Source organism: Myiozetetes cayanensis, unplaced genomic scaffold (genome assembly GCF_022539395.1).
Source record: "Myiozetetes cayanensis isolate MyiCay16 unplaced genomic scaffold, myiCay2020 scf3, whole genome shotgun sequence".
Lineage (NCBI taxonomy): Eukaryota > Metazoa > Chordata > Aves > Passeriformes > Tyrannidae > Myiozetetes > Myiozetetes cayanensis.
In genome coordinates, this window is record NW_026087521.1 from 16,496,437 (window position 1) to 16,518,252 (window position 21,816).

Sequence of the window (21,816 nt, forward strand, 5' to 3'; positions counted from 1 at the left end):
GGCGGACACCGCCCCCGCTCCCTTCCCAGCTCCGCTGGAGGCCGTGGGCAGACGCTGGGGGCCGGAGCCGGCTCTGCCCCCGCTGAGCCACAGGGCTCGCCCCCCGCGCCCCTCGGCCCCTGCTCCTACCGCCTGGCCCGCAGGGCCGGGAGCCGCCGCTGCGGGAACAGTCCCCCCGCGGTCCCTCCCTCCCCACACCCGCCGGGCGCGGCGCCGCCCCGAGAGCGGGGGAGCGGGGGCCGGAGCGGGGCCGGGGGCGATGCGGGACCCGGGGCGGGAGCGCTCCTCCCGCGGGAACGCGCTGGCGGAGCGGCGCGGGGGAAGGACCGCTGTGCTCCGAGCACTGTGCACCTGTGGGCGTGACCGCCGGCCCCCTCCTCCTCCTCCTCCTGCTTCTCGTTACTTGAAGGGCCGGCGCCGCTGTAGCGGCAGAACCTGAAAGCGGAGCGGGCGGCGCGCAGAGAGGAGAGGAGAGGAGGACACCTGCCACCGCCGACCCTCCGCCTGAAGTGTCCCGGCCGCCTCTCGCCCCGTCGAGCCGCTGGACTGGCCGGGAGGGGAGCCCAGGCTGGACTGGGCGGAGGGGACGGGGTTGTCCGGCTCCGCCGCTGTTTTCGGCCGCTGGCGGGCACCGCCGCCCCCCGCTCCCCCGCGGGCGCTGCGCTGGGGTGCGGATCGCCCTCGCCCCGCGGAACTGCCTGGCCGAGCCCTGCCCCGCGGGCGGGCCGCGGTGCCCCCGGTGTGCCCTCGCCCGTCGGTGCCGGCGGCCCCCGCGGGCATGCTGCCCTGCGCTGGGCGGCGGCGGCGCCCTGAGCGGGGGTCGCCCTAGAGCGGCGGGCGGGCGGGCGGGGGAGGCCCCGCGTCAGCACCGCCAGGGCCCGCGCCCGCCAGCGGGGGCTGCCCCGGGGAGGGGGGAGGCGGGGGAGAGGACAACAAGCGGAACAACTTCTGCAAATTGAAAAAACGAAAAGAGAGAGAGAAAAAAGTAAAAATAGGGTCGTTCGTGGGACATCTTCGAAGCTCAGCACCACGCGTGGCGTCCAAGCCGCAGTGAAACCCCCCACGCCAGTGAATCCCACCACAGTGACAAGAGGAAAACTGTCTGTGGCCACTGCACCAAAGTCTCGCAGGCGTTAGAGTCGCCTTGGCTTTCTGGCTGGAAGATGATTCCTGCAACAGAATCATATTGCTGATGATGAACCGCAGGGTCGTTGGAAGATGCCTTCCTTGAGGATTACACCTGGAGAAAGGCCATCAGTCAAGGAGAGAGCTGGCTGGTGAAACTGTCTGACTTCCCCCACCTCTCCACCCCCCCTCAACGGGGAAGTGGTTTCAATGGCTCCATCTCCCAGGAGAAGCAGTAGGAAAGATGCCAACACCTTGCCAAGCATGTCCTCAACTTTCTGGGCTATCATGATCCTGGCCAGTCTCCTAATCGCTTACTGCAGTAAGTACATATTTGTCGTGGTGCTTTTGCTGGGCGTAGATCTATGCCCTTCCCCCCTGAGGTAATGCTTCTGGCAAAGGCCAAGCTCTAAAGCTGGTAGGCATAGGTACTTTGTCTTAGAACTTGCCCCTCAACATCTCTCCGCAGTCCCCTATGGGAAAGCATGTAGACTGACACTTCAGTACTGCTGCATCTCAGGAGAATGAGATGTCCCTAGGTTGTAGATGTGGCATTTACAGTGCAAGCAGTAACATCTCTTGGATTTTAGAAACTTTTTAGTGGTAGTAACTGTGATCCACTGTTCACTGTTTGTTATCAGATGTTACCAGATTTCTCCCAGACTGCTCCCTCCACATAACACACACTCCTAACTCCATCCATCGTCCGTGAAAAGGAGCTGTTTTGTTTATGTTCATCCTTTTAGGAAGCACATACTTAATCAACTGACAGGTGTCAACATTCCTAGGATCATATGTGATTCTCTGACTGAAATTCCATTGGAACAAACTGTGCCACTCCTTGGCATATCCTCAGCAGTTTAGTTAGTTTTGTCAGTTTTAGAGCTGCGTCTCAGGCTATCAGAGTTTTGTATATTTTTTTTCAGACTTGATGGATTGTCGATTAATCACATTGAGTTGTGGAAAAAGTAAGAATCAAGTACATAGTATTTTAAAGGTTGGTTTGTTTGTTTGTTTTGCTCTTGGCAGGAATAATTTTCAAACAGTTATATAATGTAAATAGAGTTAATGCCTATACTTCTATTGAATGCAAGTTAGTCCATAGTACCAGAGTGGGAAACTTTTAAAGGAAATAGACAAAACTGTTTCTATGCAATAATAAAAAAATACGTAATTTATCAGGAGAGACCTGCACAGCTTTACCAAAATGAATCTCCAGTGTATTTTCCCAACCTGAGATGAAGAGGTCTGTAATTTACCTATGGTGGGTATTCATTTCATTAGCTGCCTCATAAAAGATTTTGCACTAGGCTTGTCTTGTTGAGCTATAATAGGTGTAGGTTATGATGAATAGGAAATAGATGCTGTTTTCCAGGAGCATGCTGCTGCATTTCTTAACCCTATATTCCATTCCCTCTGACTATATTATATTCACATTTCTCTGTGTTGTTTTTTTGGGGATTTTTTTTCTGAAATAAAATTTTAATTGGTTAAGAGAACCTCTAATTCACTTCTTTTTGCATATTACAAGGACTCTTCATACTGGTGAATAACGTATTTTGTAATTATTTTTTGTAATTTAGCACAGTTTGCATTACACTTCTCATTTAAAAAATCACATTAAAGTGGTCACACTTTTAAATAACATAATTTTGTACATAATGCCATATTCAATCTTTTAATATAGAGGATATACTAAACAACATAGTGGGATTTAAAAGAATTTATGTATATACTGGGAGTGCATATTACAGGATGAGTAGTTCAAGTGTAAAGGGAATTCATCTGGATGTTAGTAATAAGTAATATTTTATTAAGTTTGTGCTAAAAATGCCTGGAGAGTCCCAGGCTTTTTATGAGAAGATGTGAGTTCTTCTGTGCATATATGTTCTATCAACATGGCTTCAGGAAGAGTTAACCATAAACTCTGACACTTTAAAAAATGTTTATGTTCAGCAATGAGAGGTTTGACAATGTTTTGTTCTTAGGAATAAAGCTGTCCCTTTGAAATATTACCTATTGTTCACTGTTTATTTTTTACATTGTTTACTGATGCTGTACAATACAAATTTTGGCTGATAATCTGAAGGCATTTTCTGGTGCGCTTAAGGGACCAGTTTCTAATTAGTTCTCCCAACCAGCGTAGATGGTGTTCCTCAAACGTGTAGTACGCTCTTCATTTCATATAGCACTGAAAAGCATCATTCAGCTTAAAATATGCAGTGTCAAAACACTCCACCGTTTATGTAATGCTTCAGTGATTTGACAACTGCAATTCCAAATGTTAATGAAGCACCATGAACATTTTTTCTAGCGGTAGTATTTGAAACATTGCAAAAAAATGATTTTTACTCTGTGGAAAGAGGGAAGGTGTTTAAAATCAAGATTAAAAAAAATGAAGCAGTTTCTAGGTAAAGTAGCACTTAAGATTTTATGAATTCTTTTAAAAATCAGCTAGAGTTTAACCAGACTTTTTTCATCTGATGTCTTTTTTGAAGAAAAGCATAACTGGGTGGGGAGGGGGACATGATGACTTTAAAAATGTTTTTAAAGTAGCAGGCTTGCCATATTTCTTAGTAAAATGAAAGAAGTAAAAGGAAAGAACTTGTCTATATAAGGTGTTCTGTATTTTTCCACACACAATATATTCAGGTATAGGGAAGTATACTGATTTAAATTTCTGATATCAAGCAGCATTCTGTAAAAAACAATAAAGGAGACTATATTAGCAAACCAATTACACAAACCTCATATTGGATTATCTCTCAATGTATGATTTTACTACAATCAATCTCTGCAATTTCAAAAACAAAATTAGAACTTTTCCATTTTTCAGTTTTTTATAGCACTTTAAATAAAATTTTCTATCTACCTTGCTTATTTCCATTTTTAATCTGTTAGAATGACGAAGCTTATTCCTGAGTCAGTTATATGAACATTGCTTCTCCTTCTCTTGTGAATCATTGTTTCTGGAAATTGTTGTACAATAGTCATCCCTATTACTGAGAGCAACCAGTAAACACAGTACTCTAAGTTCCACTTGCAGATAAGCATATTTATAAAGCATGTTCTGGGTGTACATGTACAGCCCATTAGGCTCTCATTTATACTTTAATATCTGAAGCCCAATTATATTCCCATTGATGTGGCAAAATGATAAACTGATAATTTTTATTTCTTAAATGTTTAGATTATACTTAGGGATAGTGGCTCCATCCTATGGTGGAAGAGAAACCTGCATCAAATCAATTAAGTTAGTTGCTATAGTGATAAATATAATACAATATTCTTCAACTGAAGAAAAATGGTCTGATTTGGTAGGCTCTCAATAGGAGAAGGCAAAAATGAAGTAGTAGAAATAGGCTGTGTCATCAACAAGGAATTAGTTAGCTTACTTAGCGGAAGCATCGGTGAAAGTGAAAACACCCTCAGAAGGTTGTCCTGGTAGGGGGTGGCCACCTTCAATGGCAATTCAGAATTAAAAGAGTTGTGACATTTTTGGATCCCAGACATGCATCCCTCATACTTGTTTAATGAACAGTAGTAGACCAGAGAGAAGTACCTAAAGTGAATACCTCATATTGTAAAGGTAAAATGAATTATTTTTTTCTTCTTTGTAACTGGAATATGCATTTCTAACACTACCATATTAGAAAGTTTGGTAAGAGTAAGGAAATTTTCTGTGATATCACAGTTATATGCTACATCAGGAATCTAAACAACACAGTTTTGATTCAGAAGTACTTTTTAGTGCATTTATTCAGTTGACTTTGCTGTAAATACTGAGGAGCTTTTTATATGTAAATAGTAACTTTTTAAACAACATATGATTCAGCTTTTAGCGAAGTTGTGGCTGTTATGAGCTTTTGGTTTTCCTTATTTTATACTGTTTTGTAAACATAAGGAATAGAACATTAGAGCCCTATGCTGTTCTGTTAAGGTAATACTTCTAAGGCTGAGCAAATGGGTTTTTTTGAAAGGAACCCCCAAAACTGAATGGTACTTTTTGACCTTCTTGTTTTAAATATTTCTTATGGAAGAGAGAGGTATGAAGCCTAGCATTTATGCTGACTAAATGCTGATAGTAGTAGGATAAAAGAATATAAACCTCCAAAATGCAAAATATTTTCCTAAATGCAAAATATTCCCCCAAAATAACTCTACACTTCTACATTGTAAGTACAAGTTCTTTCACAGTAAGAAGAAATGGAAAGAGGAAATGTTCTCCTAATTCATTATTTCTTTTGCTGTCAGAGTACAAACTAAGTACATTGTAATGATGAGATACTGGTAGGTTATATTAAATGACTGATTCTGCAGCCTACTGTTTTGATTGGTGGAATTTGTTTAGCAGAAAAACCCCTTAGCATAAATTAAAAAAGTGTCTCAAAGGTTTTACATGGAACCATGCAAGATGCAGACAGTTCTGGTTTGGGCTGAGGTAGAGTTAGTTTTCTTCACAGTGGCTAAGTATGGGGCTCTGTTTTGGATTTGTGCTGAACACACCATTGATAATAATGAGATATTTTTGTTACTACTGAGCAGTGCTTATGCAGGGTCAAGGCCTTTTCTGTTTTGTGTACTGCCATGCTGATGAGGAGAGGACATGTATGTGTATGGGAGGACACAGATGGGATAGGTGACTCCAACTGACCAAAGGGATATTGATATGACATCATACTTAGTATATAAAGTGGGGGGAAGAAGGAGGAAGAGGGGGAAGTGTTTGGAGTGATGGTGTTTGTTTTCCCAAATAACTGTTAGGTGTGACGGACTCCTGCTATCCTGGGGATGGCTGAACACCCGCCTGCACATGGGAATGGTGAATTAATTCCTTGCTTTGCTTTGCTTGCATGCACGGCTGTGGTTTCCCTATTAAACTGTCTTTATCTCAACCAATGAGTTTTCTCACTTTACCCTTCTGGTTCTCTCCCCAGTCCTGCTGGTGGGGGAGTGAGAGAGTGCCTGTGTAGTGCTTGGCTGCTGACTGGGGTTAAACCACAAGTTCCCATGAAAAATATTATATTGACTACACCTCAAATTGAGATCCTGTTACACACTGGGTAACACTGCTCATTTCAGAAATACCTTTTTGTTGTCCTGTTCTGGAATTGCTTTCTGCCTAGAAGACACGGGTTACTATGGTCTCTAGGTCTTACTGTTCCATTATGCTATTTGAAACTACCAGCAGGGATGGTAACTAATTGTGACTGACACCTGGACACCTCTCCAACAGGAGCTACCATATCATCGTGTGTAGGCTGCTGAACAGCTATTAGGTGGTAAAAGGTCACTGCAAATTTACATTGGATGCAAACAAGTCACTTCTGAATGAAAGCCTACAGCTCCTGTTACTGATCTTGTATCATTCAGATCACTTTGTTTTCAAAAACGAAAACCACAGATTTTTAAAATATTTTCTACTGAGCTGTAATTTTATTATGTTTTCTGCAAGGATTACTGTATATGTATTTTTCCCAAACTCTTCACACAGAATAAATGTGACAGAGAGAGCAACTGTCATTAGTCAACTGTTTCTTTCAGTCTACTTTGTATATTGAAATGAAAATAATGTTTTTCTGACATTAAATAAGAAAAGCAAGATATTAAATCCTGTTTCTTTATGTAACATCCCAGCTGCTCCCTTTGAAATAGATTCAGTTTTTGAGATGAAACTAGTGCTTTGCACTTAATGGCCTCTGCCACGTACTACCTGTCAACGTGAGTACCAGACTGACACTGAGATTGTCTCACTAGTAGTGTTGTGGTCTGTCCAGATGATGTATTACATAGAAGTCACTGGCATCAACATACGACATGTCTTCTTATTGCTTTTAGTGTTGAATTCAACCCTTTAAGGGGTTTGAATTCTGGTAACTCTTATTGCGAGTATAACCAAATGATATAGATGGATATAATGGGAAACAGGTAGGAAGGGGAAACAAGAAGGAAATGGATATGTTAAATTAAATATATGGCAGAGGAGTATTCCATGTCTTTCAGAAGGATCAATAGCAGAGAGACTGAGACCTCCTTGACTTGCCCTTTTTTTATGCTGTTTGTGTATATAATGAGCTATATTGTTCTTACCATATACTATGAAATAGTATTGGGAACATGGAATAGAGACCCCCTGCTCCAGCTGTGTAAACAGAGGCTAGATTGGTTTTTCTTTTACCAGGGTCCTATTAATCTTTTAGTCTTTGCTTAGTGACTCACTGAAGAAGTAGTAGTAAGTCCTTAACTGATATTAGCTCTGATGAGTGGGTGTTTTCTCACTCATGCTTCTTTGCTAGAAGCAGACTCTGAAATGTCTCAGGTTTTAAGATGTAATTTAGTGCTTTCTTATAGAGTGGTCTGACTGTAAGTCTATTACATGAAAAACACTCATAGACAGGCAGTCCAGCATCTGGCGTGTCAGTAATGTTTATTAGAGGTATGCCTTGAATGTTATCAATAACTCAAAAATGCACTTGGATACTGAGCTGTATACAGGAGTGTTAGATATATAGGCAAATCCAGACAACTTTGATTTGGTCTTCCTGGTCTGCATATTCTTTTTTGCTAAATTCAAACCAGAATGTTTTCACGCTTAGGCTCATGTTTGATCAGGTGTGCTGTTCCACTTTTGGACTGGGGATCTGTTTATTTTTTTTCTCCATTTAAATCTAAGTTACACTCCCTTCTGCACAGATGGTTGGCAAATTTGCTCATTGTAGATATTCTGGGAAGTTATCTCTCCATGGATATCGTTTTATGTTAGCCCTGCAAATAGGAAAATATTATACCTATGTGAAAATATATGGAATACTTCTCTACCACATATTTAATTGAAAATACCTATTTCCTTCTAGTTTCCCTTCCTACCTGTTTCCCACTATATCCATCTATATCAGTGGTTATACTTGCAATGGAAATAAGATTTACCAGAATTGAAAACATATGAAAGTTAAATAGATTATGTTTTCCAGTATTTTTGGTATAGAGGTTTATTTGAAAGACTTTGTTTATGTTTTTCAGGGGACTTTGGCTGGCTAAAATGCATGGGGGTTTGCATTCATGTGATGATCTTTTGATGTCCTCAAAACTGTGTGGCCTATGTATTATTTTGATCGCTGGATGAACTGTATCTTTGGACATTTTTCTTCAAACACTTGATTGCTCTCAGATAACAAGAATGTATCTCATCTAACTGCGATGAGGATTGTAACTGACTATTCATTGGAGGAGTCTGAGCAGCAAGCCCTCTGGTTCTCTCCTGAGTAACATCTAGTTATTCAATATCATCTGTGGTTTTGCATGTCAACACTTCTTGTCAGTGCCTGTGGCACAGTACAGCAATAAGGAAGTTGCCTCTTTAGAACAAAATATTATTTGTTTTGCCAAATGGTATGCTGCTGTTAGAGAAAACATGATCTATATGTAGACAGAGACCTGTAGCTACTATTTTTCTGGCTGTTACAATTCCTTTCAAGGCCGTAGGTTGGTGTGACTTATTTTTAGTTTTGATGATTTAATATTTTTTTTGTTATTATTATTTTCATATTTCTGACTCATAGAATTATAGAATGGTTTGTGATGGAAGGGACCTTTCAGGGCATGGACAAGAACACCTTACCCATGATCAGATTGCTCAAAGCCCCATCCAGCCTGGTCTTGAAGACTTCCAGGGATGGGGCATCCAGAACTTTTCTGAGCAACCTGTTCCAGTGCCCCAACACTCTCACAGTAAAGAATTTCATCCTAATATCTAATCAGAAATAGTTTCAGTTTCATTTGAACAGGCCTGGTCTTTCCTTACTTTAGATTTCTGCAGTATAGTCATCTATATTTACTGTAATCTCGTAGTAGATTACAGTAGTTCAGTAGACATTTTTACAATGCAGTTCATGTGACCTGTTTTAGATACATGATATAGTTTGAGCTAAATTGTGCTGCTGAAGTGCCTGTCTTTGTTGACTATAAGGCAGGTTGAACAACTTGCTAAGATTTTAACATATATGTTATCACACTAATCTAGTCCTTCATTAAAACATCTTTATAATAATAAATAATGGCCAGTCTTCGCGTGCGAAGATCCGGGGAAGGTCTTTACACCTTCCAGCCTGCGCATTGGATTTTTTAGGTGAGACACAGTGTGCGCGGAACTGAGCCCACCCTTTAATCCTAAGGTTCATCTGCCGGGGCCAAGCGAGCTTGGACGGTGGCAGCGAGGTCGGCTGCTTATTTTATTTTCAAGGTCCACTTAAAATTTAAATGTTTGATGCCAAGTAACTGGTTCAGTATTTCTGTAGGGAAGAAAAAAATGTAGAAAAATGGGCTTGTGATACAGATTCATTAAGACTGTAGGTCAAGATATTGAACTACTGCAGCAAAGGATTTGTACAATTCGAGGGATGTAGCTGGCATAAATTACTGGGATCTTCTACAAACATCTTTGAAAACATCTTTGAAAAATATTTTTTGCAACATGTTTTTTCTTACTGTAAAATCTCCAGTTTATTTGCCAGTATCATCATTCTAAAAATACTGTCTTTCTCCAAAAAGTTGGAAACGAGGTGAATTTTTGAGGACTGAAGCAAAGGTTATCAGCTTTACCATTTTTTTTTTTGTTCATTTCTTAAACTCCTTCCATATGGAACAATATTGAACACGTTTCCCATGCAACCTTTTATAGTGTGATTAAAACATTTGAATCACCTTTATCAATGTGAACAATGTATATAAGAAGCATCAGGGGCAAAGAAGACTAGAAATGCTTACCTTGAATATAAAAACAGGTATAAAGTGCATTGAGTGTTGAAGTACCACACCCTTGGCTTCTGTTTTTCCTTCTCCCTCACCTGGAAAATAAAAACTATGTATCAAAATGTTCATGTTACGGGGTTATTTTTGGAGGGATATTGGGTTTTATGACCCGAGATGTTCCTCCAATTCTGCATTCTTCACTGTGAGTACTATTTTTACAGTCCTTTTCATCTGGAGGGATTTGTTGCCTTCCATACCTCATTCTCTTATCATATGTTTTTGTTCAAGGAATATATTGCTTTTCACTATTTTCCAGTGTATATGTCTTCATGGACATTCTGTCTTAAAGCTGACCAATTCTAGTTGTGCTCCCTGTGTTACTGGGAGCTCTTGCTTGATCCTGTCTGCAAATGTAATTGTCTTCTAATATAATCTTCTTTAGAATGCCTTAATTGTTGAGTTTTAGGAATGGTTTTTTATCCAATTTAGTCCTCCCACTAAAAAACCCTCACATGGTGCTCCCCCTTTTCTCCCCTCCAACTGGAGGCACAAAAGGCAAAGATCATGGGTTGAGGTAGGAACAGTTTGCTGCAAACAGCCATGGAATAAGAAAATGAACAGTAGCAGCAACAATATTAATAACAAAAATGTACAAAAGAGAGAGTGATTTACATGCAAAAGTGCTGACCGTGAACTCCACGACAATAAACAATCCCAGATGCTCCACCCACCACGTTATCTTGACCCGAAGGAATCCCTTCTCCCTGAAGCGAGAGTCCCTTTCCTCTGCCCCAGCAATGAGGTAAGGTGGTATAAAATAACCTCTGTGTCTTAGGCACACCACCTCCTGGCTACTGCAAAAAAATTAGCCCTGTCCTGACCAAACCCAGAACATTATTGAAGAGAGTTTTTAACATTTATGGTGTTGAAAGGGTCTCCTTTCCCAATGTTTTTACAGAGTTCTGTGAAGTGCTACTGTGAACTCTTAGGATGGTAAGCTGAATGAACTGCCAATTGTAATTACAAAAAATAGATTTCAAGTATTTTGGATATAATTTCAATGAATTCATTTAAAAGCAATTTATAATACTTGAGTCGGTGACATTTCAAAAGCATTTCGTATGAAACAGCTTAATGCTTATCTTTTTCCATTCTGACATTTGATGGCAATGAAGGTATGCCAGTATATTCTTTGGCACAAATATTACACTGACTTCATAAGATTGACATTGTATACAGAATATGGAATATTAAAATTCATTGTCTAATGTTTTCTCAGGTAATTCATCTTTTTATGGAGGAAAAGGATGTCCTTTAGAATCCTCTGTTTCATAGAGTGAACATAATATTTTCCTTTTGGTATTTTAATATCAGCACAGATGCAAAAATCAAATGAACCACCTACCTGTCTCATTTTTTTAGTTAATTCCCTGAATTTTTTTTGTCTCCATCAGAGACCAAATGCGTGGAGCTCAAGCAAACATCTCCTACATTATCTTATAAGAGCACATTACTAATATATTTCAACACCTTTTCTTTCACTCTTTGTAGTAACTGATAACCATTTCCTTCCTGAGAGCTTCTTTTAGAATTTAGTGCTCGGGGTTGCCATACAGTCCCAATATTAATGTTTTCTATTTCTATATTTTTCAGTTTTGCTTTCTTATTTTTCTTATCTAAGGTCAGGTGAATTGGCCCTACTGTTTGTCTTGCCACTTCCTGAAGTGCTTTTCTGTTATTCGGTATGACAGGTGTAGCTATGTGAATAGTAGTTTGCCAGTGATTTCTCAGACAAATTAACTTGATGTATGTATGGAGGTTTTTTGTGTTTTGGTTTTTTTTATCCTGCATCAGGTTCTCTGAGCCCAGTTATAGACTCTGTGATATAGCATACTGTAGGCTTGAGTGTAAGTACCTTATTAGAACTTAGTAAATTGGCAGTATGCAGAGAATATAATACATCTAAAATTAGAGTTTAAGTTTTCTTCTGCCGTTTACAATTATTTTGAAAGTATATTAAGCAACAGATATGATTATGCACAGAGGGTGAGAACTGAAGTGCTGAGAAAAAATATGCTTTCAGTTTCAGTGCATGTAACTTGAACAGACCTTTTAAGTTTGCAAAATGCTGGTGAGCCCTGGTGGATGTGATGGTTATATATCCTTTGTCATGACAAGGGCATGTAAATTTCAGATGCATATCAGTATTACTGTGGTCCTACATGTTTTGTGTGACAAAAGACACCTATCTTGAAAGTGGGTGTCAGGAAGCGGGTGTCTGAGCTAGGTGATTTTGGTCTTTGTTTGAAAGTGATGGTGACATAAAGCATATGGAAAGAAAATTACAGAGCTACAGAGCTCTTCTGTAAAGTCAAAGAGCAATGTTTTAGAAGTATGCTTTTGACCAATTTCATGTTCTTTGCTTTCTGATTTACTCCTCTCAGTGTATATTTCTATAAATGCACATATTTATTCTCTCAGTATATCACTGTAGCTGAATTTAAGGGATCAAAATGTAACTTTTTTCCCCCACATCTCTAGGGGGAAGATCTGACATTTTGCCATGAGTTTGCTTTGGTTTTGTTGTTGTTGCTTCTGCTTTAATTTTTTTAAAATTTAACCTCATTTAGAAGGGAAAAATATACATATAAAGAAATAATAGAGGAGTAAAATTTTGAGTTAAATCAGATACATGTGATGGAGAACTGTCAGAGAAAATTCTGTCCTTAAATAATGAAAGCTTGTGAGTCTGTGTTGAGGTTTGTTTGTTGGTTGCTTTTCTTCTTACTTACATCTCCCTTATCTTTTGGATATTTCTTATTTTTTTCTCCTGTTTTAGTCTCCTGTTCTGTTCCACATAGTTTTGCTGACAGACTGACACAGTTCAGATAAAACAAAATAAGCAGAGGAACACACATATGAAATATAAACAGAGGATAAAAATATGAGAAGACTATATGATACTCTGAATCATCCATTGTAGTTTTTCTTCATTGGAAACAAATTAATTTATATCTTGTCTGGAATTTTTGAGAGGAATAATTTGTGGTTTTACTTAGAGGTAGTTTAATCAGGAAATAAATGCAATATTGTTTTCTTCTGTGGGTCCTTTCAGCAAAATTATATAAAAGCACTTAAATATTTAATATCGATAACAACAAGGTCTGTAGATAGGTCTCTAAGATAAATAGCTTTAATGGGTCGTAGAGTACGAGATATGTGTACGACTGCAAGTCACTGAGTTGAGTGTTTGCTTTCAGGCTGTGGATTCTGTGTCCAGCCTTGTCTCTCTTTGTCATTTTCACAGGCACCTGAGCCCGAAACATTACTAGTACTCAGGAAGCTGTACCTGCTGAGAGCATCCACTTCTGTCTCTTTGCTTAATTCAAGAACTACTGTAGTAGAGTAATTAAAATGGCTACAATCTATCAAAGTTTTAGTTCCTAGCTTTGATAGTATTTTAGCTGAGGGACAGGAAAATTGAGATCTTATAGAAAATGTATTGATAAACTCATTCAGTTACTGTGTACACTTAACGTGAATCTTGGCCACGAGGTTCATCCACTGTTGCAGTGCTTAGTTCTACAAAACAAAATAGTTATAACAATTAAAATATATTATCTCCCACACTGAAAGTAGCTCTTGTTGGGACTGCACTCAGGCAGAATGAATGTTGCTTGATACATTTAAAACCTACATAACAGTTGGTATTATTCCAGGAAAATTACCATAATGTTTAATTCCTGAGAACATGGAATTTGAACAGGTTTAAACACACAAGATGAGGAATGATTTATTGTCTGTAAACAGTTGAAAAGACTCCTTTTGAATCAATGGCAGATAGTGAAAGAGAATTAGTGGTGAAAAGAGAAGACTTCTTCACCCTGAACTTGGATTTAAGGTGACTAATACTGAAAAAACACACTGGAAACTTGTAGGAGTGTCTGAGCCAGTGGAGCTAACCAAGGAAAAAGAGGTTCCACATATGAAATTCATGCAGATGGTATCTCAATATTTCTTACTTCTGTTGAAATTTAAGTAAACAGCTTGTTTTGAAACCAGCAAGATTTCTAAAGGTAGTTTTGAGGTATGACTTAAAATGTGCTGAAGTTCTATATTCAGTTTAGTTTCTACAGCATTTGAAAACTTGTTCATCCATATGTGAAACTTCTGCAAATACTGGAAATTAGTCCCTTTTGTTCCTACAGCCTATTTTGGAGAGTGATTCTATCTGTACTGATTAGAGTACATGTATGCACAGCATAAGACTCATGTTATAGTAGATTTTTTTCTCCATTGCCTGACTAGGTTATGTACACATGAAAAAATAGGTTTATGTAAGATGAATCTCAATTTTCCATGAAGAATACTGATCTTACATTAATGACATGTTTCTAAACATAAATACATTTTCTTCCTATGTTTTCAGTAACATTGAAAAAGAGTGGCTGTGGCATGTGATTTTGCAGGATAGGCATAATGCATCTATTATTTTTGCCTTTTATGGATGACTTACTACCTCGAGGGGGAGCCCCTGGTGGTCTAGGGGGTAAAGGCGCCGCGCTATCACCGCGGAGACCCGGGTTCGATTCCCGGTCAGGGCCACTCCCGGGCAGGTGGGGCTCGTTAGCCCTTAAAGGCAACCCACCTACGTCCTGAGGACCTCGCTGCCACCGTCCAAGCTCGCTTGGCCCCGGCAGATGAACCTTAGGATTAAAGGGTGGGCTCAGTTCCGCGCACACTGTGTCTCACCTAAAAAAAAATCCAATGCGCAGGCTGGAAGGTGGAAAGACCTTCCCCGGATCTTCGCTCGCGAAGACTGGCCATTATTATATTATTTTACTACCTCGAGGGACTTGAATATTATTTTTAAAGAGAAGGGAGTAAAAATCTATGGTACAAATTCTTGTGACCAGCAAATTGGCTGGTAGATGAATCAGGCAAGGGAAAACTAGTCTTTTTTACACTTCAAGTATGAAGTACAGACTAATTTTCTGAAGCTCAAAAACAAGTGTCAAAGAGTTTTAGGGGCCCTATTACCTTTTCAGGTTCATGAAACACTGCAACAAGCATGTCCCTCTCTCTCCTTTGGAGAATAAATTTATAGGTCAATACATTTATAGCTCAATTAATTTATAGGAGTATTTCCATTTTGTGTCTAAAAGAAGAAAATGAATGTAAATTAATCTGAATAAATTGGTTTTGTACTTTATTCCATTATTCTTGTGGGAATCAGTATCACAATGATGCTAATATCATCATAAACTTTTTTTTCTTACACTTCATTGTGAAGAATGACAAACATAATTGTTTTTTTGGAATGGTGGTGAGTTTAGAAGTTACTTTCATGGGCCAGTGCAGGCCTTTGAAAATTTGAACTGGACTTTGAACACATTTTTATTGCTTAGTTGATGGTTTTGAATTTTGTCTCATTTGAAGCTTCATTTCCACTTGAAATCAGTTTCCTCCTCCTTTCATACATGCAGTGCAGATCTGGAGAAATAAGTAACACTTCAACCCACAAGTGTAAAGCAGGTAAGTTTCAATAAGCCTCAGATTAAAACCAGGGGGACATTTTTGCTTCCATGGCATCTGAGCCAAAGATGAGGAAGAAAATAAGTCTTTGAAGCTGTGACCTGTTTTAGTGGCACAAACATATTTAGAAATGGAAGCAATTCTAGAGAAAGTTTGCTTTTTCTAGCACTTCTGTCAAGATTCAAGGATTATTTTGGCCTTCCCAGATTCAGTTCTTACCAGCTCCTCTTTAAAGAGGAGATTTTTACAGAATTTGTCTATGTTCATGCTTGGCATAGGGTAGAGTTTAATGTTGTATGTGGCTTCTGCTGCTCTTGCTGAGCAGATCTAGATCGTGATGAGGAGTAAGTAGCAGGGGTGTGAGCATTGTGGGAATCTGAAGATAGAAGATAAAAGGAATGCCCGTACTATCCAGCGTTTGTGGCCTGAGACAAATGACCCAAGTAATTTCCAGCTATTACTGTTTGCGCTGTGCAGCTGTCTTTGAGATGAAAGTAGGAGTATTTGGAGATCAGCTGCATCAAAGGTGCCAAGTCTGTTAGAATTGATATGACTGTCTTCCTCTTCCCTATAATGTGGAGGTCATCCAGTAGCGCCACAGGTGCTGTCTCAGACCGATGGCCTGGGTTGAAGCCCAGCTGACAGGTGGTGTAAGACAGGAGGGTTTTTTACTACTTTACTGAATATTTTGCTTAGGAAAAGGTGATCAGATTCTTGTCAGCAGCTGGGAACATGTCCAAACTGGGGTGTCAGACTGTTGCATGGTTTAGTACTTTTAGTACCTGGCCAGGAGTCATAATCAAACGAACAGTCTTTCCAAACAAAATAAATATGATGTACATTTCTGCACATGCACACTAAAACTCAAGATCTAGGTCTTGTAACTGCATTTACAGAAAAACACATCACTAATTAGAAAATATTGTGTCAGATTCTCTACAGAAAAATAATTGGTTTGACTCCTTTTCTAAAGGACAGTACTGTTACTGAAATAGAAGAAGTGCTATTGGTATTTTCTTTTGCTGGATTGACATGGGAACAGAGAGAATACAGTAAGGCTTAATCTTCAGTGAATCCCAGTGCATCTTTTCCTCCTCAAATATGTAATTCTTCACTTAGAAAAATGATAGTGAAAAACTATAATAATTTAGGGTATCTTGTTTCATTGATCAAGTTCTTAGAACTTGCAATAAAAGAGAAAGAATGATAGAAAGGGATAAAGTGATTACTTTCTGTTTATACTCCAAGGCTCCGCTTTGCAACAGCTTCCTGATACATTTAGGTAGCTACTAGTCACAACTACCAGTGAGTGACTGGAGAATTTATTTTAAGCTGTAATTCTGTACTCTTTATATGTAAACAGGCTAACAGTTGATAATTGTAATTCAGTTTCACATTGATAGTTACTTAAAAAATCTACTGCATTTTACTACGTTTTATTTCAATGCATTACTGGTTATTTTCTAACAACCTACTGGCAACAGCAATTATTCCCAAAGTTGTATCCATTTTTCACTAAAAGTGATATGATTTTTTAAACAGCTATTTCTCCTCCTGTTTTCCACATAGTGAAGTCAGGGGTACAGCTGTTTCCTACTAAATGAAAAGTATTAACAATTTTGTTTTGCATATAAGATCAAATAGGTGTTGCAGTAGTCTCTGTGTAGAATTTGTTGTTTGACTGGCTTCCCTGTTTTAGAACAAATCATAGAATCATCGAATCATATAATTAAATGCATTTAGGGTTAACATGTATCATTTAGCTTGCATTTTAAAATCCTACTGATACGTTAACAAAAAAAGTGTAACACTGTGGGATGGTAGTGAAGACTTAGAATCATAAAATGGGGGCAAACTACAGCTGGATAAAGTGCAGCATCATAGGGAGTTCATTTTGAAGAATTTGGCCAGCAGGGCGAGAGAGGGGATCCTCCCTCTCCACTTGGCCCTACTGAGGCCATATCTGGAGTATTATTTTCAATTCTGGTCTTCACAGTTCAAGATAGACAAGGAGCTACTGGAGCGGGTCCAGTGGAGGGCCAGAGAAATTGGGGTCTGGAGCATCTCTCTTATGAGGAGTGACTCTAGGAGGAGCTGGACCTGTTTAGTCTAGAGAAGAGAAGACTGAGAGGGAATCTCATTAATACATATAAATATCTCAAAACTGGATGCCAAGAGGATGGTACCAGGTTCTTTTCAGTGATGCCCAGTGACAGGACAAAGAGTAATGGCCATAAACTAAAGCACAAGAAGTTCCACCTCAGCGTGAGAGAGAACTTTACATTCAGGGTGACAGAGCACTGGAACAGGAACCAAGGAGGTGGTGGAGTCTCCCTCTCTGGAGGTATTCAAAACCTGCTTGGATGTGCTCCTGTGTAATCTGCTCTAGCTGACCCTGCGTTGGCAGGGGGTTTAAACCAGATGATCTCCAGAGAGCCTTTCCAGTCCTAACTATTCTGTGATTCTGTTTCTTAATTATCAGCATGAATTTCTGCAGTAAAATGAAAGTTCATCTATCGTCTTCCAGGAAAAGAGATCCTTGGCATGGTGGTTAGTTGCAGGATAGCTGTGAATCATTACTGGGATTGTGAAAAAGATGTGTGACCCCAAGGTGAATTAGAAAATAGATAAGTGTTTATGTGACTATAGACAGCATTGTTGAGAATTAATTAGGAAAGCTGTGTATAATTCCCTTTATTCAGAAACTCCTACTGATTTAGGGAGAAAAGTGTATGGATATTCATGAAAATGGAATGTCCACTCCAGAAATGAAGTTGAAAATTGCTTGGCTTGCTTAGATAAACAACAGCTGATAGATTGATGTGACGTACATCAGAAGAAAAAACAACAACAAGGAAAAAAAAGGGACAGTGTTAGTTCGGGATTAAATGGAAGTGAGTTTTAATTGATGTGGAAGCAGGATTTTAATACATAGATGTCTGTGATACCAAGGCACTGAATTTAATGACTTGAAAAGATCTCTTCTAGACTTTTGTTTGTCTGCTGACTCTTTTGATCAAATTAGTTTTCAACCAGATAGTTTCTTTGAGTGTTATGTCTGGCATAAGGGTGTGTAGGATCTTGTGGCTGAGATAACTCCTTCTGATAAGTCTTCACTAAATTATGGAATCACCTATGGATTACTGTCTGTCTCCTGATATCTGTTACAAGTTGATTAGCTCCTTTGTACTGTTTGATTAAACTTTTAAAGTTCAAGTTTCAGATTACAACTGAAATGACTTCTGTTCATCAATACTGTATGTTCTTATCCATAGGACTTCCTGAAATGAATCTTGGAAGAGATCCATATCTCTTATGAAACACATCTGCTGTTGAGAAAATACATTTAGGTACCCAAGTTGTCTTAATAAAATTTATTTATCATTTTAAGGGTTACAGTTCTATTAATTTCAGTTCTTTATTTATACTGAAACATAGGAACAAATTCACTTGGTTACATCAACAAGTCATACTCTGAGCAGTAACTGTAAATGTATACCTGGAGAAATCTAAGGACAGCACAAGGCAATAGGACACTTGTCTCTAAAGCCCTCCATCCCCCAGCTATTTTCTGCTTGGGGAGTCCTGGATTGTATGAGATTTAGGGGCATTTAGTGAATAACAAAGGATTTCCATTAACTCCATTTAACATGGCTACTGAGAAATGAAGTTAGTTTTCACCTCTTGTATTTATTGGGGTCACCAGACACCACTGTAACTGGTGTCATTTAGAACAGCAATACTATGCCATAAGTTGTATCCAGCTGCAATGGGCAGCAGAGCATAAGAATTGGGAACACTGTGATTAACTATGATGTTAAAGTGATTTAATGTTCGTTGTTTTTTTTTCAGTATAACTGATATCTGTTTTTTTTAATTCATGATCATTTTGTAACATTCTTTATCACAAATATGGCTGAAGTCTGGAATAGGGAATGAGAACATGTGATACTACATTAGAGAATGGAAATGTATGTTACGTTAATGAGACTATGAAGCACTTCCCTATCGATAATGTGTTCTAGATGGTCTCCCTTTCTTTTGCTAAATAGAGAATAATATTTGTGTGTTTGATAAAGTTATTCTTATTACACCTGTTATGATGAAATTCTGTTTTAGAGCCTTTTTATTTTGCATCATTTTCTTGTCAGTTCAGAAACACCAAGGGAAACAGGTTTTTTTAGGGCCATAGGGAAATGTTCAGTTTTGAAAGAATTTGTTACAGCTTTTTGGGTTTTTTTGTGGTTTTTTTTCTAAATAACACTTTTGAAGATAAACAGCAGAAAGTAGTTTTTATCTAGGACTTTAAACAATAATTTGGTCTGTTGAAAGTCAGCGGAAGTGGAATGGGTGAACTTCACTAGGACTCCTTAAAATTAGGATTATGCAAAACTGATTGAAATCACTTTTCAACTCAAAGATGTTGAAGTGAATCCCTAAATCCCTACCTTTCCTCTGGTATTACAATGAATAATGAACACTCCACATTTCAGTTGCCTAGTTGATCAAAGCAGAGGATTTCAGAAGTCTCACTGGGCATATCTTTCTTTGCTGAAATGAGGACTGAGATTGACTTCAGAATTTTGACTCTTTAATCAATATGACTTTTATAAACTACTGTTTATTTCCTTTTAGTAGAAAATCTTGTGAGATCTTGTGTTTTTAATGTCATCATACCTTCTCAACAATTTTTACATTAAAAATTTGACCAAAACTCTAAACTAGAGGAGCACTTTAGGTTATGGCTAAATTCTTTCACTTAGTAAGCAGATTTGAGTCAATCTAGGGGTGATGATTCCCAACTAGCATCTGTCAAGCACTGGCAATAGCATAATGCTTATGCACAGCCTTATTACATTGACCTTATAGTCAGTGGGTTTAAGAGAAACATCCTTGGTGAAAAATCACATCAGAAATGTTCTTTCTGATTGGCTTAACAATACTGTTACTATTAACTTTATGGTGTGCTACCTAAGGAATAATTAAACCAGATGGTGTGTTAAACCCAACTTGAAGAATAAAGACATTTTTACTTTTAAGTTGATCAAAATTAGGTAAAACAACATATGTTCATGTGCATTACAATTCCTTTAACTACATATTAACTGCTTTCCTTAATATTCTTCCTGGTGATTTGAGAGCTCTGCCTCTTGAAAAAAAACCAAAACAAAACAACCAGAAAACAACCAACTAACAAACAAACAAACAAAAAACCCCACCAAAATTCATCTTTGAATTCTTCTTTATTGGACTCTCCAGTCACTCATACCCCTGTGTTGCTTTGTGTTTTATGTAATTTAAATAAACGGGTTGCAGACTTCATAATCCTCAAATTATGAGAAACTGAAATGCAGGCTATTTTGGGCCACATTCAAATAGTACAAATTGGGGCAGGTACACCCAAAAAAAAAAGGATTTGGAGATTGCCTCTAAAGAAACACAGCTTGCACAAATGAACAAATTACATTTTATGCAACAGATGTTTAGGAGAGAATTACAAATACTCTAATTCCTGTTATATTAGTCCTGACTTGCTACCATTTCTCTTTAGCAGTGCCATACAGGGCTAATAATACAGAATAACACACTGCACCACATACATTATGGCTTAAGTCTGTCTGCTACCCACAAACCAGAGCTGTTATTTTTAGTTCCCAAATAATTACAGTGGTTTTTTTCCCCATTATTCCTCAAAGCATAAAACACTATTATAGTTTCCCATATCATACCAGTAACTCTTTTCAAACACTGAGGGTATTTCCCTCCTGAACATTGTCTGATGAATGGAATACAGCTCATGGAAATATGTTGTCCCACTGCCTGAACTGATACAAAATTAAATGAGAGTGGAAACACCCAAATGAGATTTATGATCATGAAGCATTATGGAATAATGTTTTATCTTCACAGTTGCTCCTTATCCAGTTGCTGTTAAAAGCTCTGCGAAAGATTCATAAAATGAAGTTAACTGTGTCCCGATTTTGTGGAGGATTCTGATTAGCGTGATCATTTTATATGCTTCTGTCTTCCTAGTGTAAGTTACTCCTTAGTCACAACTACCTGTTCAATCAACTCACAGAATACAGCATTAACAGTGAGTATATCTTGTTGTGACTAGATGAGCCTTACTTTTTTCTGGGAGAGCTTCATTTGGTTGAAGTGGAAGAGAAAAATTATCTTAATGTTATCTATAATTGTCTATTATATTCTTCAGGTCTGAGTTTCTGCTAGTTATAATGAAGTCCATAGCATCAGTATGAGTTTTCAACCAGTCTAATAATGTTACTGTTATAAAGTACAGAGACTAATTTAAGCAAAAAGACTCTTAATCTTTTGTTTGTGTCTAAATGGGGAAACTGTGATAAAAGAAAAATCAATGTATTTCATAGGTATAGCATTTTCCTATGA

General features: G+C 38.6%; 1 protein-coding gene across 9 annotated transcripts in view; it reads left to right on the top strand.

The window, feature by feature from the left end:
• Positions 1-374: 374 nt before the first annotated feature.
• TAFA5 (TAFA chemokine like family member 5) overlaps positions 375-21,816 on the top strand; it is a 408,594-nt gene continuing 387,152 nt past the window's right edge. For 3 of the 9 annotated variants that reach the window (XR_007629986.1, XR_007629984.1, XR_007629985.1), the window contains exon 1: positions 828-1,447. Coding sequence is in view for 1 of the 9 variants with exons in the window: in XM_050324232.1 (XP_050180189.1) it covers positions 1,336-1,447 (112 nt within the window). In the remaining 8 variants the exon portion in view is untranslated. Of the gene's footprint in view, positions 1,448-21,816 lie in introns of all 9 variants that reach the window. The other 6 variants (XR_007629987.1, XR_007629988.1, XR_007629990.1 and 3 more) reach the window with 5 other exon arrangements.